Here is a 26,514-nt window from a genome sequence, read left to right on the forward strand (position 1 = left end):
ACTTATTCTCCAAGATGGCGCATTTCATTCCGCTCAAAGGCTTGCCAACAGCAGCAACTCTGGCCCGAGAATTTCTCGAAAACATCGTCCGACTGCACGGTTTTCCTTCGGTTCTAATTTCGGATCGAGGTAGTCAATTTATTTCTCATTTTTGGCGAAGTTGCTGTCGGTCGGCTCAAATTGATGTGAGACTATCGACCAGTCACCACCCTCAGACCGACGGACAAACCGAGAGGACCAATCAAACTCTGGAACAGTATTTACGCTGCATGCTGCAACAAACTGAAAAAACTTGGAAAGATATCCTTTGGATAGCCGAGTATGCCTACAATAACTCTGTCCATTCGGGAACTGGGAAAACCCCGTTTTTTCTTTTGTACGGCAGTCACCCTCGAACCTCGGAGTTGGATCCCCTCCAAGATCTTGAAACACCAGCAGTAGACTACCTGCATTCTACAATCACCCAAGCCTTTAAGGAAGCTGTTTCTCACCTTCAAAGGGCTAAAGAACAATACAAGAAAGGAGCAGATCAACATCGGAAGGAAGCCCCTCACTATCAAGTAGGGGATCAAGTCTGGTTATCCACCAAATATCTATCTCTAAAAGGGCCACGCACATTCAACCCAAGATACCTTGGTCCCTATTCCATCACTACCATAGTAAACCCAGTAGCGGTCAAGTTGGACTTGCCCCCGCACATGAAGATACATCCGATCTTCCACGTCTCTCTATTAAAACCCGTGCAACCTCAAACCCGACTAACCAAATCTCCAAAACCTATCCTAGTGGATGGAGAACTCGAGTTTGAAGTCAAAAGCATTCTGGATTCCAAGATCTCCAAATCTAAACTATTCTACCTAATTGACTGGAAAGGCTACGGCCCCCAAGAGAGATCCTGGGAACCTGCTGAATATGTCCACGCTCCTCGCCTAATCAAAAGATTTCACCGAACATTTCCTGACAAGCCAAAACCCCCGGAGAAGCCCGGTTTGGGAGGGGCCTTGAGGGGGGGTACTGTCATGATCTCTGCTTCCAAAAGGTCAGGGTTTTCCCAACTCCCTTGGAAGCAGATCCATAACCCAGGTTCCGAGTGCCAACCAGTCCCAATTGGGACCTTTTGGACCCAGTCCTGGCGCCAGTGGCACCAGGCTCATAAATATGCCCAGTCCCAGCGCTGGAAGCGCCGGGCTCATAATGCTTGGGTGGACTTACCTTCAGCAGACCATGCTGCTTACTTGCCTGCCAGTTGAGCCTCTGATCCTCTTCTGTTTGGAACTACTTTTCCTGTTGGGTGGGGCTGGAGCCACTCCCTAGATTCAGAACACTGGAACTCTTCTGGAAGGCAGGAACTCTTTTCTTACCAGGAACTCTTTTCTTACTTAGGCGTGGCTGTGGAAGGAGACACCTAAGCACTACAGGAGGCTATTTAAACCACACCTGGTGGATGAATCTTGCTTTGCGTTATTCTGCAACCTCTGCAGCAGAACGCTCATCGTGTCTTCTGCATCCGGTCCTGGGCCTAAGGAAAAAGGCTTACCATCCTGAATCCAGTCTTCAGCAACACCTATAAAGACAAGAAAGAACAGGTTAGCATTCCGGCATCTGAAAGGCAAAGGCTTACCATCCTGAATCCAGTCTTCAGCAACACCTATAAAGACAAGAAAGAACAGGTTAGCATTCCGGCATCTGAAAGGCAAAGGCTTACCTACTCTTCGTGCGCTCCGGAGGTCTTCACACTGCATTCCGGCATCTGAAAGACAAAAGTTTACCAACTCTTTGCACGCTCCGGAGGCCTTCGGCGCTGCATCCCGCATCTGAAAGACAAAACAAGGTGCGTTTAAAGACATTGGGGAACTTTAATACTCACGTGCCATTACTCCTTTCCACATCTAATCCAGTGGGTATTCCGGCACCCTGCAGCCGCTCCGAACTCGTACCTGCAAAATAAAAAGACAGTTAGAGCGCATAGTGAAGCAGGCAACAAGCGCTTACTTACGTGCTTCCAGGCGCTTCTATTCATCACACGGGCTCCATCTTCAACTCACTTCAGCCCGTCATCCGCCATCGCCGGAACCCTGCAAAACAAGAGACATCATTACTAAAGACTTTAAAGACATTTGAATGACTCGAAACTTACCGTTCGTGCAGTAAACGACGGACAGCAGTCCTCTGAAGTCAAGAGGCCTGCGCTACCTATCCAGTGAAGAAACTGGTTACAGCACCCTGCCCCGAGGCAGATGGAGAGCTCGGCATTCACTTACCTAAGGTGAGAGCGTTAACCTTTGGGGGTCTACAGGAGAGGAGAAGAGGAAAGAGATAGGGACACCCCGATAACCCCAGTTCATTAACCCCATATTTTCTATCTGCAGACATCTTACTCTACACGTCAGGCATACAGTGCACAGAGGTCCAGCCCAAAGAGCCAACCGGGTGCTACACATCACCTTTGAAGATACGGTAGTCGCCCAGTCAAGACCGGCGCCTCTGCGAGAATCAGGTGAGCGTTACAGCCCCGAAGCAGCCCCTGCAGGCCGTGGCACAAGCCATGGAAGTCTCATCCACGGACGACGAAGACCAAGGGTCCCTACACATGGTCCACGAGGATGTTAAAGAGGAGATAATGTCGATGACGGTGCAGGGCCTATTTTCCCTATTCCGCTTTTGCAGCCGAGGGACAATTCCTTGGCTATTCTGTCAACCCTGCACACCTTGGTGTCAGAGATCCAGATGAGGATGCTTCCGTCTCCGGCACCTGGGATACCCCAGGCCCTCGTCGGCCACCGGCAAAGAAGAGGAAGCTTAATCCGACGCCCCCATTTGAACCTCTGCCACCACATCGGGTCTCTTCTCACACAGTGGACTCAGACACGGGTACAGGGATGGACAACGTCACTATGACGATAGATGACGACGAGGATATCGTTGCAGTGGATGGCGAATCTCCACATTTGCATGCTCCACATAGGGTGTCTCCACCGGATGAGGTTGGATCGTTCCACTCCATGATATCCAGAGCCTCCGAGATATTCCAGCTAGTGCCTGAAGAAACCAAGAAGGAGGGCTTCTTGTACCAGAGGCGCGAGGCCAAGAGGAAGACGGTCATGGTGGTGCCCCTTCTGGACGACATCTGGGATGAGGGCCTGGCCCTCATGAATAACCCTTGCATGGCTCCAGCCAAACCAGATAGGCTGGAGAAGAAATATTGGGTGCCGGACTCCGCACCCAAATGCCTACGGTGGCAGCCAACCCGTCCTTGTCGTCTTCGGTCACTCTGGACAGCGAGGGGAACAGGATGGACGCTATGGGAAAGAAGGTGATTTACACACTATCAAGGCGGCCAGCGCACTGGTGATCTTAGCCAGGTACGACAGGGAGTTGTGGTACAAGCTGGGGCCTATTCTGGCGTTCCTGCCCAACGATAAGAAGATGGAGGCAATCGCTCTCTTCCAGGAAGGGGAGGTAGCGTCTGATCACGCCATCACAGTCACATTGGACGTCGCTGACACAGGGTTCTGGCATATGGGAAACATTATCTGCCTTCGTCACCAAGGCTGGATGAAGGCAACAAACTTCTGCCAGGAAGTACAGGAGAAGGTGCTGGACATGCCCTTCGACAGAGAGCACCTGTTTCGGAAAGTCGCCGAGGAGTCCCTCCGGGCCATCAAACCGGATACAGAGATGGCCCATTCCCTGAGCACCCTCCAGCAGCACTGCTCTTCTTTTCTCTCCTCCAGGGGAAAGTCAAGCAGGTCTTCAAAAGGTTTCTCCTCATCGTACCATCAGCCTTCCAGATCTACAACTCCGGAAGCCTACAGAGGCTGTTCCCAGGCCAACGGCAGCGGAGGACAGAACCATCGTTGACCGGAGGGCAGGATGCTGGCACCGAAGCAAGGCTGAACCGGACGGGACATCGGGCCCCCACTCGTGCACCCCGGTGGGAGGCCGGCTAACGAGGTTCGTCAGCGAGTGGAGAAAGATCACCACTGACAGATGGGTGCTGGATGCTCTCGCCCAAGGACACACCCTGGAGTTTCAGCGCAGGATTCCGCGTAGCCCTCTGGTTACCCGACGGGAGCAGCACATCCCTCTGCCCCTGGAAGAGGGTACGGGCCATCCTGCGAAAAGGGGCGATAGAGCTAGTTCCACAGTAACTCCGGGGCTCCAGAGTCTATTCCAGATACTTTCTGGTCAGAAAGAATACAGGGGCTGGAGGCCCATCCTAGACCTAAAACGTCTGTACAAGTACCTAAAGTCCCAAAAATTCAAGATGGTCACTTTGCAGTGCTCAGCCAACTGGAAAGAGGAGACTTCTTGACGTCGTTGGACATGGAGGACACCTACTTCCACGTCCCCATTCACAAGAAACATCTGAAGTTTCTACGTTTCGTGTTGAAGGGACAGCACTAACAATTCAAGGCTTTACCTTTCGGCTTGATGTCGGCCCCCAGAATGTTCATGAAATGCCTGGGACCAGTAGCGGCCCATCTACGTCTACAGGGCATACATGTATACCCGTACCTGGACAACTGGCTGATTCGCTCGCGGGAGCTGACTGAAGGATACACAGAGGCGACCGTCTGGTTACTTACCGATTTTGGATTCTCCGTCAACTATCCAAAGTCCTGCTTGATGCCATCACAGAACGCGCTGTTCCTAGGCGCCAGACTCAATACATTGGGCCTCATTACGAGTCCGGCGGTAACTGAGGCGGTAAAACCGCCTGGTTACCGCCGGACTCGTATTACCATTCCGCCTCCGTGATTCCCAGAATTACCGGGGCATTACAACCCCGGTTTCCCGGGAATCACTTAGGCGGAATGGTGTTAATCCCCATTCCCATTGAGTCCTATGGGACTCAATGGGAATGGGGATCATGGAAACACCGGCAGCATCTCGTAATGCTGCCGGTGTTTCCTTGTCCGCCTGCAGGCGGGCGGTGTTAAACCCGCCAGGTCAGACCTGGCGGGAACATCACCTCCCGCCTGCAGGGGTTGTGATCGCCCGGCATGGAAACAACGGTGGCGGCGGGTTTACCGCCACCGTTGTTTCCATACCGGGCGATTTGTAATGAGGCCCATTGTCTTGCCTGGTGTCGCTGTCAGAGGAGAGGATGGAAACCATTCTGGGGTAGGTGCAACGGCTGCCGTCAACGAAGACGGTGCGGGCCATCAAGTTGTTACTGGGCATTATGTCATCCTGCATCTACCTCGTCCGGCTCTGCAGGTGGCAAATGCGACCCATTCAGGAATTCATGGACGCCCGCTTGATACAGGTGTCCGGAAGCTTCACGGACAAGATATCTCTCAATGACTAGTTCCATCAGTCGATAGTATGGTGGGGCATTCGCTCCAACATTGCCCAAGGCACGGGATTTCAGTTTCTGCCATATCAGGAGACGGTCACCACAGATGCCTCCGTAGAGGGATGGGGAGCACACACCAGACATCTGCATGCCAGGGGCCTGTGGTTGCCAGAGGAGAAGAATCTTCATATCAACATCCTGGAGCTGCGGGAAGTGTTCTGGGCCCTCAAGTAGTCCATCCCGTCTCTGAAAGGCAAGGTGGTGAGGATCTTCACAGACAGCAACACCGCCATGTTTTATATCAGGAAGCAGGGGGGCATTCGATCCCTGGCGCTCTCCAAGGAAGCGCAGGACTTGTGGCGCTGGGCCATTAGACAGGGGATGTTCCTCGTCCCTCTCAACCTGGCGGGAGTCAAGAACACCATCACAGACTCCCTCAGCAGGGAACTGCGCTCCTGCCACGAGTGGGACCTTCGTCAGGATCGGGTGGACCGCCTGTTCGTCAAGTGGGGCAGGCCCCAGATAGATCTGTTTGCGACAGCGGTGAACGCTAAGTGCCAAAAGTTTGCCAGCAGGTTCCATAGCCGAGGAACCTGGGGGATGCGTTCCCCTTCCCGTGGGAGGACTGTTCTTGTATGCGTTCCCCCCATTCCCTCTCCTGCTTCTAGTCATCAACACACTCAGGCAGTGTCCATGCAAGATGAAAATCATTGCCCCCCCGGCGTGGCTGAGGCAGACTTGGTACCCGGACCTTCTCAGCTTGTCAGCGTCGCCTCGGGTCAAGCTGCCAGTGGTTACGGATCTTATTACCAGAGAAGGAGGCTCAATCCTTCATCACTATACTTTACTTTTACTTTAATAGATTTATAACGCGCAACCAGGGACCCAGACCTTTAAGGGTGCACATAAAAAGACAAGCAAAACAAAATAAACAAATTATTCTGACCTAACGGAGCAGAGGAGATCAGCACTAACAGGTCAATCAGTAGCAAAATATTTTCAGGAGAACAGCAGTGTTTTTCTTTCTGACAATTTCAGTTGATTGTGTTTCTCTCAAGTCATGTGGAAGAGTATTCCAGGCCCTAGGTGCAGCCTTGACAAATGCACATTTCATGACTTTAGTGGTATTAGAAGCTGGCAACTTCACGACCCAGGATTGCTGATCCTGAGGTCTTGGCTCCTGCAGCCCTAGAGTTTGGAGGATATGAGTTGCCTGCGTACTGCAGGGAGGTCCTCGCCAAGGCCAGGTCGTCATTGACTTTGAAGTGCTATGGTCACAAATCGAAGCGTTTCACTACTTGGTGCAGTTCTCAGAAGATTACCCCTCTTAGGGTCACGGCCCCGCAGGCCCTTCAGTACTTGCTATCCTTGGCCAAGGCCGGACTTGTGCATGCCTCTATCAAGGTACATCTGGCGGCTATCTCCCGCTACACCAGGTCTCCAGGAAGATCTTCACTTTGGTCTCATCGAACTTTTTGATCTTTTCTGCCGGTGAAGGCGCCTGCCCCGGCGTGGGAACTCAGCATGGTTCTAACGAGGCTCATGTGGACCCCCTTCGAGCCTATACATCATGCCCCTCTCAAGTTCCTCTCGTGGAAAGCGGCTTTCCTTGTGGCCATCACCTCTGCCAGGAGGGTAGGTGAGATCCAGGCTCTGTCCTGCAAGCCGCCATACCAGACTTGTCACGAATCGAGGGTGTTGCTGCGTACGCACCCCTCTTTCATGCCGAAGATTCCGTCGGAATTCCACCTCAACGAGCCTTTGGTGTTACCTGTTTTTTTCCTGAAGCATTTGTCACCGGCTGAAAGGGCGCCTTGCACTCACTGGACGTTACTCGAGCCCTGAAGCTCGGCATGACACGCACAAAAGGTTTTCGGAAGACTTCACAACTGTTCGTTAACTTTGGTCCTGTGAACCATGGGAAGGTCTTGTCCAAGGCTTCCATTTCAAGGTGGCTCTCCGGCTGCATCACGCACTGTCATTGGTTGGTGAACCGACCGCTACCCGGCCGTCTGAGACCCCACTCCACCAGAGCGACGATGGCATTCCTGTCTGGTGTGGCCCTGCTGGACATCTGCAGGGCTGCGACGTGGAGGTCCACACACACCTTCACAAAGTTCTACTGCATCGATGGGGATTCCAGGGAGGAGTCCAGAGTCAGCCAAGCTGTGCTACACGGCCTGTTCGCTTGAGGTGAGTCTGTTCCAGAGGTAAGAGTTATTGTTTCTGTTTAGCCTTGCCACCTCCCATGGTTATGTAATGTTGTACTACTATGTATTTGTTATTCATGAGCATGTGAATCCATGCCAGACCCTGTGCTGGAGAAGGTTAAGTTACTTACCTGTAACTATTGTTCTCCAGCTTTAGTCTGGCATGGATTCACATGTGAACCCTCCCTCCGTCCCCTCTGCAGCTCTTCTTGGTCATACTGCCACTTTACGTGCTTACCAAATCTGAGGATGGCTGCTGAGAAGGGGCTTAGGGAGAGGACCGTCAATGGATGGGGGCAGTATGACACAGAGGACAGTGATTGGTTTAAAGGAGAAATACAGTTTTTAAGTGAAAGTGAAACAGTTTTTTTCTTTTACAGGGGATTCCCAGCCTGACGAAGGAGAATATTATTCATGAGCATGGGAATCCATGCCAAACCCATGCTGCAGAACAATAGTTACAGGCAAGTAGCTTAACCTTCTAGAACTGGCAGGAAAGTCCTAAGATTTAATGCACATAAAATTATACGTGACCCAGAGGATAGATTTGTGGCAGTAAAAGCCTTATTCGAAAATAGAAGAGTGTTGTTATTCAATATATATGGTCGAAATACAGGCCAACAATGTTTTTGGGATAAAATCCAAAACATTTTGCAAAGTCCAGGAGATGTAAAAAAAAAAAAAGATTTAGGTGGAGACTATAATGTTGCACGAGATAAAGATTTAGATAGGTCACACAGTAGAGATTCATATTCAGAAGATAAAGCATGAAAAAGTTTAACAAGACTGAAGCTGGTAGCATGGGACTGGTAGATGTATGTAGACAATGTTATTCAACAGATAGACCATACATATTTTATTGAAGTGTGCACAAGACATCCTCAAGAATTTACTTGTTTTTGGCCTTGAGGAGACTTTTTGGTGGCATTACTTTAACGAATATAGGAGGTATATTGATTTCTCATCACGCCAGTTTAGAACCATTGCTAGATGGTGCATCAGGAGGTAAAAGAGAGAGAAACCGTTGGAGAAAAAACATACACCACTTATCAGACATAGGTTTTGTAGAACTTATAAAGAAGGAAACAACACCTTACCTGAACATAAATGAAAACTCTGTATGTAATCTTTTTTTTGTCTGGGATGCTCTGAAAACAACTATAAGTGGCAAAATAATAAGTGGCAAAATAATTAGTTACTCAGCTAATAAATAAAGGATAAAAAGAATATAAATTGATCAACTAGAACATGCATATACCCAGGTAGATCAATTGTATAGAGATAACCCACATTAATACAACAGAGAGAAATTAATAAGAGCACGAAACTCCCTAAACCACAAATTGACTTTAAATGCAGAACAAGGGTTGTTTTACACAAGACAGGCCTTCTGGGAATATGGTGAAAAAGCAGGCTTCTGGTTGGTACAACGTCTGAAAATGACAGAAAGCTCAAGACAAGTATTGTCGATTGTAAATGAAGGGGGAGAAATGCTAAGAATAAATTTGAATATCTGTAATTCTTTCAAAAACATTTATGAAAAGCGTTATTACTCGCAGGCTGAAAACTTAGTTGAATATTTAGAGAGATTCGACCTACCTACTCTAGATTTAACTAAAATAGACACTCTAGAGGTTGATATAATGGCAAGCAAAATTATGCAAGCAATGAGAAAAATGAAATCAGGAAAGAGCCCAGGGCAAGACAGCCTGCAATTGAATTTTATATAGCACTTTGTGAAGAACCGTCTCTTTTCTTAACACAATTGTTTAGAGCTATCATTAGACAAGCAGCTATTACAGCTTCTATGAATCCGGTCTGATAACAGTGATTCCAAAACCAGGGAAAGATCACACAATTTGGGCAAACTATAGGCCAATTTCACTTTTAAACACAGATGTTAAACTACTGTCTAAAGTGTATGCGATAAGACTAGGTAAACTCCTTCCAATTATAATTCATAAAAATCAGACCAGGTTCCTAATTGGTTACAATAGCTCAGCCAATACTAGAGAATTGGTTGATGTAATTCATTCAAACAAACATTCTCTATATCCTTAAGCAGCAGGTATCATTGACACAGAAAAAGCTTTTGCTAGGGTTAATTGGGTTTACCTTCGATCTATACTAAATAAGATCAGATCTGGTCCCAACTTCCTGAGTCTATGTGACGCATTGTACAATGGAACCAGATCACACGTTACTGTAAATGGGATGACTTCTGAGATGTTTGATATTAAAAGAGGAACCAGACAGTGATGTTCTCTTTCTCCGCCTATATTCGTTTTATTTATTGAACATTAGCAGTTTTGATCAGACAAGACCCAGGAATTAAAGACATATAAATTGGACTCTATTAATCACAAATTCATCTATATGCAGGTGACCTGCCTGTTTTGATATCTGATCCAAATGTATCATTTAAAGGTTCATTATAAGTCATTGATTAGTTTAGAAAGATATCTGACTTTAAAGTAAATACTTCAAAAACTGAGACATTCACGATCTCACCCTCATGCCTCAAAGATTTATTCGAAGGGATTGGATTGAATTGGCTAGGCCAGGGTTTTGAATATCTAGGCATTAGATTAGCAGGAAAAGTTCATCATATACTATTCAGAAATGTGCAGGAAAAATTCATGGAAATGAGAATGCTATGTCAAAAATGGAGAAGATTAAACGATCTTGTGGGGCAAGATAGAAATAATTAAGATGACTCTTCAGCTATACCTTTTCGCTTTTGCTGGAACTTCCTAATAAAATAACATCTGAAATAAATAAAGTTATTAGCAACTTCTTGTGGGGAGAAGCTAATAAAGCAAAAATACCATGGGCAATATTGAGGATTCAGTCCGTAAAGGAGGTTTTGGTTTCCCCAAAATAAGACTATATCATCTTCCTAAACATGTTCCTTCTCGAGCCCTTCGCTCAACTACTCTAACTTTCTGATGGTCAGACGCTTCTCCAGGCAGATAGTGGGAGGTACATCTCTCTCCTCTGCAGGGGATTTTCTCTGGAATGGCCTCCTTGTCCCTCTAGAACACAAGCCAGACCACCTCAGGTACGGAAAGCAGCTCAAGACCTTCCTCTTCACTTCTGCTTTCTCTCTTTCTCTCCCTTGCTGACCCACCTGTCTGCTGCGCTGACTGGTCGCCTGAATACCCTCAGAATCCAATGGGACCAGGCTTCCCCACGACCTGCAAGCACCTGTACTGCTTTCGGGCCTCCGCGCACTTTGGGGTTGTATTTGTAACCCTACAGTCCCCTTCCTTCTTGCACTACCCTACGCCGGCTCCTCCAGCTGCACTTACTCAGAGCAGTGCTGCCCTGACCACCCCCCACCCCCGGCACTTCTCCTCTCCCTCTCCCCCTTCACTTGCGCGATCTGCATGACACAAGGCCTGGTAAAATCGTTTGTTCGTCCTCCCTATTTCTTCCTAGCTTGTCTGGTTGCGCCTAGAAACACTTGTGTACAGGCACGTTATAAGTGACTCATCATATCATAGGGCATATACATTATGCACGCTTGCTAATTGGCTTGTTACAACTGTTGAGAAAACACCAGATCAGGCACATATTGAGAAAAACTGTATATCCAATTACATTGGAATGTTTATTATACATGGATAGGTCCTTGCCTGCACATATCACACCTCCAACTATTAAGCATGTTATACAGGAATGGAAAAGAAATAATCACTCTGGAAAAAGAAAATGTCTTCTTTCTGACAATTCTTGTCTGTGGAAAACAATGCAAAAGGCAGGAATATGGAAGACAAATCAAGTACTTGATGGTAACACCTTATTAGACTTTCACTTTTAGGTTTAAATATAAGTTGAGCCACAGGGGCATCATTATCGATAACTAAATGAATTATGTGTAGACATCTTCTCCATCATGAACGCAAAAATATATGAACATCTGACAATAATTCAACTTTTACGGATGTCAATTATTTCTGCAGCTTAAGTATGTCTTTTCTAACTCATGTTGAGAGATCTCGCACCAGAGAGGAGTAAACTGAAATGAGAAGAAGACCTTGCCATAGTGATTACCCATGTGGATTGGATTCGGATATGTGCTGGCCCAGCACGATGGAAAATAGACCTCAACGTGCATTATAAGCAGTAAATAATCATCCACTATTTAGACTGGTCCCCTAAAAAAAGGTGGTGAAACAAATTACTCTGTTAATCACTGCTGGTATAGTAAAAAAGAAATAGGCACTAGTATTCATATGTTTTGGATTTGCTCGAAGGACAACAATTTCTGGGAAAATATCCTACAGCGTATAGAACTGGTTATGAACCTCATACTCCCTAGAGATCCAATACCTTGTGTTTTGGATCTGTTTCCAAAATGGCATGGTACATCTGATGCAACAAGGAAATGGATTTACAGAGCTCTTGTGGTAGCAAAAAAATAAATATTGTGCGTTTGGAAAGACAAAGGTAAACCTACATGTGAAGACTGTTTGCATAGTCCAGTGATTTTAGCAAATGAAAAAGTCTCCTATAAAAAGCGTGATATGATGGGAGACTTCTAAAGGATTCTTCTTTCCCATGGATTCCTCATCTATGATATCCCTAGGCCAGCGCAGACTTTCTCTGGAAACTTTTCGGCCACCAGGGGGCACAGCCAGGCAGGGGGTACCCTCTGCCTGACGCCTCTGTGCCCCGTGCCAGACATGACGTCGGGTCAGTATCTATATAGCGGCACCACGCCCCATGACCTCAGTTCCTTTTTCCTGCGCATTCTGTTCACTACTTGGACCACGCTTTATAATTTTATAAAAATTACACCATGCCGCTTTTTTTGAAGGTCTCAAGCTTCAAGCATTGTACAGATTGTGGCTGGCAGTTGTCAGTTTCGGATCTGCACCGGATTTGCTTGGGTGATGGCCACGACACCCAAGATTGTGGGTTGCTCCAGTCCATGCACCCGAAGGCCCTTCGAGGGGGAGCAGTGAAGATCTTCGCACTTGTCCACAAGGGAAGGGTTAGGCACTTCGGTCTCGGTCGAGGTCGCATGGTAAGAAACGACACTCGGAAGAAAAAGCAGCTCCGTGCAATGAAAAGGAAAAGCAGCACTGGAAGAGGTCCCGCTCCCCGAGTGAGTCCTCACACCATCGTCCGCTTCAAAGAAAAAAAGCCACTGCTCCAGGGAGTGCCCTGAGCAGCCGACGCAGGTACCTTTTCCAACCCAATCCTCCCAGCTGGAGGAAGGGGAAAACTTCTGCCTGTAGATGTTGGACATCTTCAGTAAGTCATCAGCCTCATCTGTTGTGACTGTCAGGGTAACCTCTGGCAACCAATCAGCATGCCTAAGGGGTCAGGCCTGAACCAGACAGAGACTGAGGTCTCTCAGCGCCAGCAGGCCCCAACGTCGGGAGCGTCAGCCTCCGCGCCTGCACTGGTGTCAACGCTGACCGCCATTGTGGACACCGCGGATCTGTCGGAATACTATCCACTCCTAAGTGACGCATTCATATCAAAGATATGACGTCTAAGACGAGGAGATCGACCAGGTCCCCCTTGGGCTTAAACCTATAGGTGCTAGGGAGGTGAGGAATTTCCCGGAAAAATTCTGTGGAGAAGGTGAGGATGTGCTGGACCTGGCAGAGGACTTGCAAGTGGCCAGTGGCCTCGACACCAACACAGAGATGGACATGTTGCCAGCTCTCTCCCCCCAAAGCCCCCCAGGAAAGTCTCAAGCTGCCTTCCAGCATTTGATGGTCCAAGGTTCAGTATGAACTTTGCGATATTCTGGATGATGCCCACAAGACAGAGATGCTCCTGCCCTTCAGTGGCTGGAGGATAGCTCAGAGGCAATGCATTTGCCTTGAAAGCAAGACATCGCAGAGCAAGACAGGTGTGAATCCTGGACCCGCACTTAGAGACTGCTCTACGGTATTAAGCACTTTATATAAGATTCATTAATGTGGCAGTGGAGCCCTGTATTGTACGTGTGGGAGCAACCTGCCTCTTTTCCGGCAGTGGACAGGGATCTGGCCAGGAAACACTGTCCTGCTTCATCTGACCAGCATTTTTTCCTCCCATGAAAGCTTGGTGATTCAGGCTGCAATAGCTAGCCTGAAGACTTCTAATTTCCCCTCGCTTCCACTGGACAAGGAGAGTATGAGGTTTGACGCATTTGCAAAAACGTTTTTACGTTGGGCAGTCCTGCACTGCGGGCTGCGAATGCTTCTTGAGCCATGGCAATGTTTTCTTTTGGCCTTTGGTCAACAGTGGCCAATGCGGCTGAGTATGTTCAAGAGGCAGAGATGAGGGACGGTTTACTGTCCTTGGTCTGTGTTGGCAAGGAGGCAGCATGCCAAATTCTGCAGTCAGGATTGGACACGGTAGACTCTGTGGGCAGGTCCATGGACACTAGCACAGTGCTCAGGCACCACTCTTGGCTGAAGACATTAGGGCTTGCACTCGACGTCCAGACACAGTAGAGCAAACAAACACTGACCAGAGCTTTGTATAAAAAGTATATAGTTATTTATTTAAAACACACTTTAGGCAATATACTAACACTCTCAACGAAAAGTAGTCTAAAACACAGTCAGGTAAGTATACACACCTCCCTTGATAACTATCAGACAAGTCAGGGTTAAAGCACAACTATTTGTTAAGACAGAAGTGAGCGCTTAACCTAGATGGCACTCCAATAGTTTAGGTTAAAAATGGAGAGAAAAGGCAGAGCATAAAATAAAAACAGTTCCCAACACTTATTAAGCGTTCAGAGCAAGGGGTGAAAGGCAAGTTATACTGTAGAGCCAAAGTTCAAAGGCCAAGCCCACTTTAAATGGAGCAAAGCGAAAAGTGCCCAGGATCACACGGTTTAAAGTGCACTGAATGTCTTTGCAGAGTGTTCAAAAGAGGTTGGGGTGAGTCAAAAGATATAGTTAGAAGCTTGGAGCCAACCCAGTTTAGAAGCTAAGGATTTAAGGGTCACCTTTAGCAATCTGTAGAAAGGGGAGGCCAGGCAGGACACAGTACCTTAAGCGAAAGGAAGCTCCAGCGGGGGCAGTTGTTCCTGGCAGTGGTTGCGGTTCATGGTTCCGACCAGGGGAAGAGAAGATCTCGTCGAGGAGGAAACGTGGAGTCGTTACGCTGCAAAGGGATGAAACCAGCTGCAGAGTTACCGGTTAAAAGGTGCAGACCTTTTATTCGCGGTCAAAAGTGGTGAGCTTGGCTATCCGGCTGCCGGGGTGCTTGGCACGGGCGATTCGACCAAGGGCCATCTTTGGATGGCGAAAAGGGTGAACTGGTTGGTCCCACCAGCTCTGAGAAAGAAGACTCATCCAGCAGAAGATCTTCTCTTGTCGTCAGGAAAGTGGTAAGGTAGCTGCAGCAGGGCTTCACCGGTGGTGTCATCGTTGCAGATGGCTCAGCTTCGTCCCTCTTCGGATTCTTAGGTCCTGTGGCGACTTCTGAAGTTCCAGTCCCAAAGGCCCTGCTTTTATGCAGAAATACCCCCATTCATCAGCCTAGCTGTCAATCACACATGCTAAGTGGTGAGCCGGGCGGCTCACCACTGGGCCAATCAGAGTAGAGTGCGACTTGGGTTGCTAAGGCAACGCAGTCCAGGGTGCCAATTCCCCCCTCCACCCTTCCTGTGGAACCCAGACAGTGTGGCACCATTTGGAGGGCTTCTGTGGAGAAGCCCGCCAAAATAGTGGAACAAAGGGCTCGACCTTGGTCAGAGTTACAGAGACGGACACAAATGCCATTTTAGAATCGAGTTCTGGCAAAAAGACCCAACCGGTGATTTAATATTAAATAAATAAACCGGCGGTATCTTTAACATTGCACCAAAAAGTGGTGCATTTAAAATCAATGGGAAAATCCCATAGAGAATATTCCGGTGGAATATTTCGCGTAGTATCCTCTGCCACCAGCCAGAAACTCGACGAGGGGGGACGGGACAGTGCCCCCTCAAAAACAGACCCAGGGGCAATCGAATTACCCCTTACCAGTACTTCCACAATATGATGGTTTGTACTGGTTCTGTTCACAATTTTGGACTAGTAAAGTCAATGGTGACTTTACATGCCCTGGGAGACAGTAGTCAGTCCCAGGGTATGGAGTCTATGTTTGGGGATCACTGTGACACCCCTGTGGTACTGCACTGAGGGTGCTGTGTACCACACATCCAGAAAAACAGATCATACCCTATGGAGAAAAAAGGAACCCCATAGCCCATAAGCACATAACAAGTCAAAGACATACCTCAAATCATGCCTAAGAGGGGGAGTAAAAGAGTCTCACTCTTAGCAGGAGAAAAAAACAAACCCCAAAAATCCAGCAAAGCTGCTGGGGGACTCACTAGGTTTGGGAAATGAGCCTTATAAGAGAATTCTCCCTAACAGTCTAAGGCAACTGCTAAACCCTTTGGGCTAACGATGCAACAGCCCTCCACACAGCTGTCGTCTCAGGGCACTGTTTTTGCCCCTTCCCCACCTCTTTGACCCGAGGGGTCATGGTCAGTCTACCCCAGGAAGAGGGCAGGCTCTTCCCGAGAGGTAGTGGAAGGGGTACCCAGCATGGGGGCATTGCAGTGGCCACTGTATCCGCGGCACACCAGGGTGCCACACATCAGTGACTGGCTTTGCCACTGGTCACTGGTGGGAGGCTTTCCTTGTTCAGCCTGGAATATTCAAAGACCACATTCGACGCTTGAGCCTTACAGGTCATCCGACAGGGATATTGCCTCCATTCCTTCAGCACCCCCGGACCACGCTCCTCTGACCACCCCTTTGTCTCGGGACCACATCAACATGGAGGAGGTCCATCAGCTTCTGTTGAAAAGCGCGATCAGGCTGGTTTCATGCTCAGAACCAGGAAGGGGATGGTACTCCTATTTTCTGGTGCCAACGGAGGGAGGCGTGCACCCAATACTGGGTCTGCGGCTGCTGAACATGTTCCTATGCAGAGACAAGTTCAAGATGATTACTCTAGCCTACATTCTGCAAGCCCTCTCTCTGCAGGACTGGTTGGTTTACCTGGAACTTCAGGATGTACCTAAGGTTCATGGTGGGCCAAAACCATTACCAGTTCAAAGTCCTGCCATTCGGCCTTTCCTTGGCTACCAGGTTTTTCACCAAGCTGCTGGCAGTGGTAGCAGCTCCCCCAGGAGGGAGGGCATTCATGTCTTTCCCTACCTGCATTACCAGCTTGTTCGAGCTTGCTCCCCAGATCTAGTGTTGGAGCATCTACTCTGCACATGAACTTTATTGCACAGCCTGAGCTTATCCCTGAACTTCAAAAAGTCTCAGATTCCCCCGTCCAAGTCTCTCCGTTTGATCGGGGCAGTCTTGGACACTCGCCTGGGCAGGGCTTTCCCGCAGAGGATCGAGTAGTGAACTTCTTTCAGATGGTCAATGTCCTCCAATCCCAGGTACAAGTCCCAGCCTCGGCTTTCCTGTGTCTACTGTGCCTCATGGCCTCCTACATCCTTGTGGTGCTGGAGCAGAGGCTGCACATGAGATCGCTTCAGTGGCTTCTCTGTTGCTGATGGTCACAGTTTCAGAGCCAGATGTCGGACCTTCTACAGGTCTCGAATAATGTGGCTCAGGATCTCATGTGGTGCGCCTTGCGAGACAACTTGCTGAGAGGCACAATGGTTCGCCAACCTTGGCCCCAGGTGACGGTGGTCATGGACACATCTCTGACTGGTTGGGGTGCTCACCTGCCAGCCCTGACGGTGAGCAGATTGTAGTCCTGGGAACATATCAACTAGCTGGAGTTGAGGGTGATCAGGCTGGCCATGGTTGCTTTGCTCTCCTCTGTGAAACTCAAAACTGTGCTAGTCCTGACGGACAACACAGTGGCCATACCCTACCTCAACAAATGAGGGGGGGGTGGAATCCTTGCCTCTGTGCTGAGAAGCAGTGCAACTGTGGTTCTGGGCTCTGGAGAACACCGTCTCTCTGACGGCGGTTCATCTGGCCAGAAGAGAGAAAGCCACAGTATATGCCTTGATCAGACAGACTACGGCCTCCCACGAGTGGGAGCTGTGAGGAGCCAGTAATGATATGCGGACACAAACGTCATATTCGTGTTTACAGACTTTTATTAAATGATATTATGTTGGAAAATGCCTCACTGTCCCTACTTCTAAGAGGTATTTTCCTACTTCAACCAAAACTAAGGGTCTGTTCAATGTCAAAATGTCCAAAGCAAAACTATCTTGTGTCTGAAATCCTATCCCTGCTCTCATATTCGAAAGTAACTCTGTGTAAAGGGGTAATATCTCTACTCTTGGAAGGTGCACAAATGGTCAAGTTAAAAACAAATATAAATGCACTCCAACAGAAAAGTTCTAAATGGATAATGTTCAAGGTTCCAGGATGGCTCTCTTCCCCAATTTGCTGTTCAAGAGTTCTCACGACTTCAAAAGGCACAAAAGTTCCTTGGAGGTTTTGTGGTTCATAACAAAACACTTTGTATTCCAAAACAGTTCTAAATATAAGTTTTGACTATACAGGATACCTGGTGTACTCCCCGGCCAGGTTCTTTTCCACTTCAAATTCACTTCATTCAATGTCTTGGGTTTACCTGACGTATTTCTGTGTCAGGACTTTTTGGGGTGGTATATTTTCTACTATTGCAAACTTTAGCTTTGGCTTGGTAAACCTTCCTGCCAGGGCTTTTAGCGTGCTTCACTTTACATACACTTGCAGACTTCTGCTTGCCTGGTATACTCTCCTGCCAGGGCTTTCAGTGTGGGATACTTTACACAGACTTGCAGACTTGTGGTTTTGCAAAAGTTCACGAGGTGAAGGGCTCTCTTTCTCTCCCCTTTACATCTGCGGCTTTCCTCGCCTTAGGTACAGGTCCCAGACTCGTAGCTATTATGGTTTTGCAAAGGTTCACAAAGTGAGGGGTTGTCTTCTCCCCCCTTGACCTCTCTGAGGCTTTGTCTCCCTTGGGTGCGGGTCCTAGACTCGCATCTAAAATAGTTCTGCAAAGGTTCACGAGGTGAGGGGTTTTCTTCTCCTCCCTTGACATCTCTCTGGCTCTGCCCCCCAAAATGATTCTCTTTCATTCCATTCACAATTATTTAGAGTTCTTCGGTATTGTTGCCAAAGTGCCCCGTTGTCCCAATCTCTGTCTCCAGGACTCACCGACTCGTTTTATTGCGGTAAACAGAACAGGGAAAGGCATCTAAGTGCTCTGCCTCCGGTTTGCAGGTCCACCGTCCTCACTCGCCGGCCTCCACGTCCCCTGTGGTTGCCTCCTGGCGACCAAGCCTCCACCTGTGTCCCTGTGGCTAAGGTACTGCTCTCGAGACCCCGCAGCCACCAACCAGACCTGTCCTCCTCTAGCGGGGTCCTAACGCAGCACACCGGCTGCTGCAGCCCTCCATCCTGGGCCGGATGGCTCCACAGACCCCTCCACAGTGGCCCAACAGTCCTTCGACCGGAGCGGACCTGGCTTCCTCAGGTAGATCTCACTGTGTTCATTCAGGTTCCGCCTTTTAGATCTCGCGGCACTTGTCAAGCTCTCATAACTACTAGAGCACATTCTGTAGTTCTCGGCATCGTGGAAATGCTCCGTTCAGCCTCCTCGCCTCAGTATTTGTATATATATGGAATTGTTGGGCTGTCCTATGTTTTCTTTCTACATGATACTATAGCAGGTTTTATCGGCAGTGTAAGGGAACTTTTACAATAAGCCATAAATCCTTGGAATACACAGGGAGCATCCCTAAAAGGGAAAGGGGGGCATGTGCCTTCATCCGATGATGCCATGTTATCCTCCTGAAGGTCACCTCCCCCATGTGGTCCTCCGTCATACAGCCGCCTCCAGGGTCAGGATCAGGTAGCAGCTGCCGTCCCCTGGCCAAATAGGGAGCGGCTATCATGGGAAAGGTGTGACGACATCATCAGAATCATCATAGAGCTCTGCAGGAAGTTCTGGGGGAGATCATCTCCTTTTGATGGACTCCTCAAGTGGCCTCTTCCCTTTCAGTCTCGACGGGAAGTGCGAGTTGTTCTGCTCCAGGGAATTTCCCTGTCAGGGAGCTCTGGGGTATGCAGTGACAGTTTAGTGGACATTCAGCCTTCTTTATGCGTTCCCGCCAGTCCCATGTCATTTTGTTGGTTCTCAGGAGGTTGACTTGTTCGGAGCCATAATGATCCTCATCTCTCTGGGCTGGGCCTGGAGAATGTGGTATCCGGAGTTTCTGGACATGTCCATCTGCCCTCCCTGGCGCTTTCTTAAGAGAGTCGACTTGCTCTCCCAATCGGAGGGGCGGGTCCTCAACCCGAACCTCAGCAGCCTGAATCTTCATGCTTGGCTACTGAAAGGCTGAGGTACAAGGAGTAGGACTTGTCGGACAATGTACTCGATGTGCTCCTTTCAGCTACAAGGCCCGCTACAAAATCCATTTATGCCTGCAGGTGGCATACATTTCGCTTTGGTGCCAGGTGAAGGACCTGGATCCTTTATCCTGTCCTCTTTTCCCCCCTATTGTATTTTCTGCTTTCCTTAGCCCAAGCAGGCTTGCACATTGGTACTGTAAAGGCTTACCTCGCTGATATTTCGTTTTTCAAGAGGTCCCTGGAACAGGGCTTGATCTTCACAATCCCCACTGTTATGCAGTTCTTGCAGGGTTTGTGTAACCAGTTAACTCCCTGCCAGTTTGTGGTTCCGGCGTGGGATTTGAGTTTAATTTTAACATTTTTTTTTGGTGCTGTGAAGGCATCATGAAGCAAGACAAAGACAACAGATTCAAAGTTCAAAAATAAAGCACTTTATTAACTTAAATGTCAGAATGGAAAAAGGCCTAACTTGCCCTATGTATGCTAAAGTGGGATTTATCTACCTAAATGATACTAAGGAAAGTCTGAGTCATAGAGTTCAACTTAAAAATCTGTCTGTGTCCAAAACCTATTCTTGCCCTCACAACTAATCTATACGATGTGTAAGGATGTCAACAACCAAAAGATACAGGGGGTAATTACAAGGTTGGCGTTAAGGGGTTAACGGTGCCGGTGCCGTTAACCCCTTACCGCCGCATTACGAGGTCCTTTAGCGGGTCCTGCTAAGGACGGCTGGTTTTACCAGGCGCCCTTAGTGGGAGCCGCTAAAGGACCAGCATGCTAACAACGGGCCCGTTGTTAGCATGGTCCCCATTCCCATTGAACCCTATGGGGGCTCGAATGGGAATGATGATGGGTTCCCTGAATGGGGAAATACCGGGTCCTCCAAGGTTGGAATGGGCCGGTAATTCCCCATTCAGGGAACACAGACCCGGTATGCGGTAAGGGGGTAGCCATGGCGCTAAAAGCGCCATGGCTACCTCCAACCTTGTAATGACCCCCACAGTGTTCAAAATAAGGTTCTGACCTTCTTCCAGCTCGCAGCTTCTTTTCAGCTCCCTTCCCCAAGTATAAAACAGTTCCAACAAAAGACTCAAATTACCTTTCTTAGATTCCAGGTGATACAGTTTTAACCAATACTCGGGGTTCCCTTCTCCAAGTTTCAGGTAACACAGTTACAACATAAAATAACCTTTGGGCTTCGTCCCTAAGCCAATAAATGTCTCAAGTCTCAGGGATCCCTTCCCCAAGACTTAGTTTCATCATCACAAAAATATCCTGGTCTTCTTAGGATTCTTTGCCACACTTGCATCCTCTTTTTATAACTTATTTTCATGCGAGTATCTTGACTATATTGGAGTTAATTTCAGTATTTCCGTTAATTCTGCTTTCAATGTATATTTCTGCTGTTTGTAGCTTTCACACAATTTGGTATTCAATGCGCCTTTCTTTGGTTCAGTGTTAAATGTTAAAGTTCCATTTAAATCAAACTTCGGTATACCTTTGTTTTAGCTTATTCTTTAAAGTTCCACTCACTTCAGAATTCAGCATACAGTGGTTTTACTTGTATTTAAAGTTCTGTTCACTTCTAAATTCAACATGTAATAGTTTTCTTTATTTGTTAAGTTTGTATTTAGTTCGATATGCTTTAAAAGACATGCCCAGCACTCGGAGACTTTTGAAAACGTGTTGTTTCCTTAAACACGCGACCACTCTGATACACATTTTTCCTGGTAGTTCAACAATCGACAATGGTGTAAACCGGAGACTTGCGAACATGGGTTTCCTTAAACACGCGACCACTCCATACAAAGTATTCCTCAACAATAGAAATGTTCAAGCTTTCACGCACCGGGTTTCTCATTTGTCAGAAACTGACGGTCATTTTGACAGCTTTCCCAGCAGCGCGGATCACATGGTCTTCTGCTTTTGATGTAAGGGGTCCAACTCCTGCCCCTCAGGCACTCCTGTGTCAACCTCTTAACACAGGTGAAGAAACACCTTGAACCCAAGGGAAAGGGACAGTCCCTTCACACGGCTCCCTTCTCAAAGTTCAGTCTGCTCCACGGTGCCCCAGCTCCCACTCCACGCTTCCATAGACCGCCAATCTCTGCAGTCCCCAGCATCTTGCCATGCTGCACAGGACGGACCGACCCATAGCACTTTTCCCCAGCTGCTCGCCTCTCCTCAGGTAAGGTTCCCTGCTGATTGCACCGGCCTCCCTGCTGCTGCTTCCGCTGTTGTTTTCTCCTCCTAATTGTGTACACCTGCAACCCTCCAACAGGTTGCAGGTGTGCTTTCCCAGTTTGGCTTGCCTGACCTTCACAACACTTAGCAGGCATATTTTTCGTCCCAGTACCAAAATGGTGTAGTGTTCACTGCTCTGAGCTGCCTCTTCCTCGTCTCAGTAATGTCAAGCGTCACAGGAGGGGAAATAAGAGAGGTTGACTTACAATAACCCATAAAGGTCAGGGAAAGGTTAGGTTGATGGTCAATAGGGAGAGGGGGATACCATGTCTCGCCTGGTTGCACCCTACTCCCAATCCCCAAGGACGCTCCTCCCAGGAGATCCTCCCTTGCTTCTCCACCCCCTGGGTCAGGACCCAAGATCAATGGCCTTTCCCTGGCCACCTGAGAAGAGAATACAGGGGGTTTGGTAGTGAGGATACCCTCAGGTTTTTCACAGTGCTCCATTCGAGGCCCTTAATTCCTGTTCTATAAAATTACTCATCCTTAAGGTAATTTTCCTGGCTGCCATCAGTTCTTAGAGACTGGTGAATGAGCTCCAGAGGTTGTCTGTTTTACCTCCCTATTTGTTTTTGGTTTTTTTCAAAAAGAAGGTGACGTTGAGAGTGAGACCCTCCTTTCTGCCGAAGGTGGTCTCGGATTAGCATCTCTCTCAGAAGATCCATCTTCCTGTGTTTTGTCCTCCGCTTTGCCCTTCCAAAGCAGAGAAACGATTCCATCGGCTGGACCCGGTGCGGGTCCTTAAGTTCTACGCCACTTGTACTGGAGACTCTAGGAAAGATTACCAGCTTTTTGTTGGTTACGCTGGTACTCATGCTGGCATGGCTGTGACCAAACAGAACCTATTGTAAGGAAGGCATGGTATTAAACAGTAAGACAGACACAAGTGATCACAGTTTAAGGGTGTTTATTGAACTTCAGTTGGGTTTGAAAAAAACGCCTAGCTAATCCTAAATCTAAAGATGGGAGAAAGCTACGACTATTGACTATTTATTGTATGGACAAAGCTAACAATGCTTTCTTGTTTATATTCCTGCAGGCAATGAAGACATGAACCGGGCAAAGAAAGCTAGAGAGTCAGCAAAATGTTCGGAAAAATCTACACCATGTAACACCTTCCTTTCAAAGACCAATGCAAAAGTGACTCCCAACCTTCACATGGAAACAAACGCCAAAAGACAGGATCGGTTACTTGGAGGAGAGAAGCCTACTCACGGTGAAAGTGCTTTTAGCAATCCAGCACATACCGGTTTATTTCAGGGAAGCCCTAACATTAGAAGACCTGATAAATATAGTGAATTTCAGAGTAGTCAGAGGCATTCACAGTTTCCCAATTATCTTCCAAACACTCAGCAAAGCCAGACTATATACACAGTTAGTGAATGTGATGAAAGCTTCAGTCCAGCGGGAGAACTTGGTGAACATGCGAGAACACAATCAAGAGAAAGGACGTATGCATGTAATGAATGTGAGAAACGATTCTTTGAGAAAAGCCATCTAATCGCACACCATAGAACCCATTCAGGGGAAAAGACATATCCATGTACCTTCTGTCACAAAACTTTCAATCGTAAATATAATCTGGATGGACACGTTAGAATACATACTGGTGAGAGGCCATATAAATGTACTGAATGCGAAAAAGACTTCAGTCGGAAAAGTGATTTTAATCGACATCAAAAAAAACATAGTGGAAGCTGAACAGCAATACAATTTTAGGAACTGGACAGCCCATGTTGCTCAGGAAATTCCACAAATGATTGTGAAAAAGAGAATTCATAACTCAATGAAAGATTCATCCTGGCAAGTCAGGACAGTGGACTTCAGATCAAATCATTGGACACTTGCTTAGGAAAGATGGGTAAAAACAAAAGCCAATACAGATTCCATCATACGGTTTTGCAGATAGTCACATACCTCATTTCATAATGTGACGTTTTGTGGTATAGTGTTTGTGCACAGAAATACACCATCAAACCATAAAAAGGAGCAACATAAACTTCTGCAAATCTCGTAATATTTCAATACCAGGGAGTCATTGGGACCACATTCAAACACAATTTCAAAAGAAAAATGACATTGCCGTCCTTTAGGATCGCCTGCATGTTAAGGTCACAAGGCTTCCACAGCTAATGTTAAACACCCACTGCAGCATCCATCATTTGTCGCCCAATAAACAGATTTCAGCAAACAATATTAAAAATGTGCATGATTATCTTGATTGATCTTTTTATGTAATATTTCTATGTAAAGCAGACACATTTGTAATTGTCGTTCTGGCTTTAAAGCAATGTGTTGATGTATTATTTTACAAGAGAGCCACTTTACTTAATGTTTTTCCCTCCCCGACACAAGAACTACATTTTGCATTGGAAAACTGTGGTTGAGTGTAAGCCAAGGTCTTTTGCTTTTACATTTTTACAGTCATATAATGTAGTACTGGATTTATGAAAAACCTTTAAATGGCAAATTGTTGTGTGTCCCAGACAAACGGTATACCTTTTTTAGTAAGCTTGCATATCAATTTTACAATTCCTGAAAGGTTCTTGATAAGATGCCCATAGCAAAATTCAATAACATATGTATCCCCTTTAAACCTCTTCGGTGATAGCTAGCCAAGTACTGCACACTTAGAATACATACTAAGGCACTCTGTGGAGATGTGAAAACCCTAGTGGTCTACCATAATGGTTTGAGTTCTCATTTCTCAAACTTGGGGAATAAACCATTTTTTCTTTTGGTTACCAACTCCTTTGTTTATTTCTTTGTTTCAAACTTTGTTTGTTCAGTAAAAAATAATCAAACTCATTGAAACATATCAGGCAATAAATCCATTATAAACCAAAGTTTTGATCATCAGGAAAGATGCTATACTTGACGCGCAATACACATGTTAGAGAAAGGGAGGGAAAATGGAGTAAATGAAACAAATCCATACATATTGCATGTCTTTTGGTGCCTGGCTGTGCAAGTGAAGTAAAAAAGTCGGGCTGAAATCCGCTGAATCCTGACGTTCGATCGATATCACCCTCTCATGCAGTGGCTGAACCAACACCCACTGAGCAGATGCAATCAACCCGAGACCAGTAACTAGAGTAAGATTGCCATATGCTCCGAATCGTAACACATAGTATAATTATGTAGTCCCATTGTACTTCTGTTCCCTTCATCTGGCTTCTCCCCCACCTTGTCTTGTTAAGGACTCTAAAGGAAGTCCAAGCATTGAATTGAGGCTTGTCATTTCCATACATTATGCTCTCCTGCAACAGCGATTCCTCGAATGCCTCCCATTTAATCATTTCACCTTGCCAGGTACCTTTGGATAACAGATAAAGTCACAAGCAGCATTTCACCTACTGTCTTTTATACAATACCTGCCCCAGAAAAAGCAACTTCCTGGTTGTCTTCTGTGCCTTCTTTGTAGCCGTTAGAGTCACAGAACAAACACACATGGATCTAAAAACTGTGTCCACCCACTGATCCCCTCCAAATAATCTATGACCTTCCACTGTGCCTGCACCCCTGGGCATGACCCATCATATATAAGAAGGCAGGCTCCTCGACTCTGCACCTAACACATTCCTGTGACTGCCTTTGGGGAAAAATGCTGGATATGTGCGGCCTAACATGGCTCCTGCGCAAACCACTGAAATTAATCAGTTTAAATCTAGAGTTGAAGAGATCGACCTAGTAACCACACATGTCATTCTCTAGTTCATTCTGTGACTTCTGCCCCAGTTCTGTCACCCATCTCCCCTTCCCCAGATACACTAAGCGCATGCAACTTCTTGTCACTTTCTTGGGGGCTCCCTTATAGGCGAGCAACACCTGCAAGAAGACAAAAGTAGGGAGTTCACTAGGCACCTCAAGCCAATATCTCCAACAGCCAGCCCACACCTTCACATATGCCATATACTATGCATTTGTCAGCTCATATTCCCTGTAGTGTACCAAAATCTGCTAGCTTATGGTCTTGGAGAAACTGCCCCATTGCACACACTACATGCTGCCCTAACCTCTTCCCTCTCTAACATTTAAAACCTCAAGAATATCAGAATATCAAAATTTACTAAGGCTAAAGCTTCAGAGTGATACGTGACCCCATGATGAAACCTGTTGTGTATTCTGCATAATATCCAAGATACAGCACTGCTCAACCTGTAATAATCATTCCCTCTCTCTCTCCTGCTCCCTGCAGCAGACCTTTCACTTACCCTTCCTAACTATGGCCTCCGTTTCCCTTGTCAACTTCCCCACACTGTACCAACTAACTTCATATTAGACCTGAAGGCATAGGCCTCATCACTAGTTGGACGGTATCCTGGCTGTAATACCGCCCAACTGTAATTGCATTAGCGCCAACTGGTCCGGCGCTATTTGTTTGTTTGCTTGCTATTAGCGCCGGATCACGGGTTGG

At 47.2% G+C, this 26,514-nt stretch overlaps 1 protein-coding gene across 3 annotated transcripts in view; it reads left to right on the forward strand.

Annotated features, from left to right (window-relative positions):
* Positions 1 to 24,312, forward strand: part of LOC138580857 (zinc finger protein 514-like) — a 361,413-nt gene extending 337,101 nt beyond the window's left edge. For all 3 annotated transcript variants that reach the window (XM_069651738.1, XM_069651739.1, XM_069651740.1), the window contains one exon: positions 23,137 to 24,312. In XM_069651738.1, the coding sequence (XP_069507839.1) occupies positions 23,137 to 23,798 (662 nt within the window). In that variant the 3' untranslated portion in view covers positions 23,799 to 24,312. The remainder of the gene's footprint in view (positions 1 to 23,136) is intronic.
* Positions 24,313 to 26,514: the final 2,202 nt, after the last annotated feature.

The sequence above is a fragment of the Ambystoma mexicanum genome, chromosome 3p (assembly GCF_040938575.1).
Source record: "Ambystoma mexicanum isolate Mex_15411 chromosome 3p, UKY_AmexF1_1, whole genome shotgun sequence".
Lineage (NCBI taxonomy): Eukaryota > Metazoa > Chordata > Amphibia > Caudata > Ambystomatidae > Ambystoma > Ambystoma mexicanum.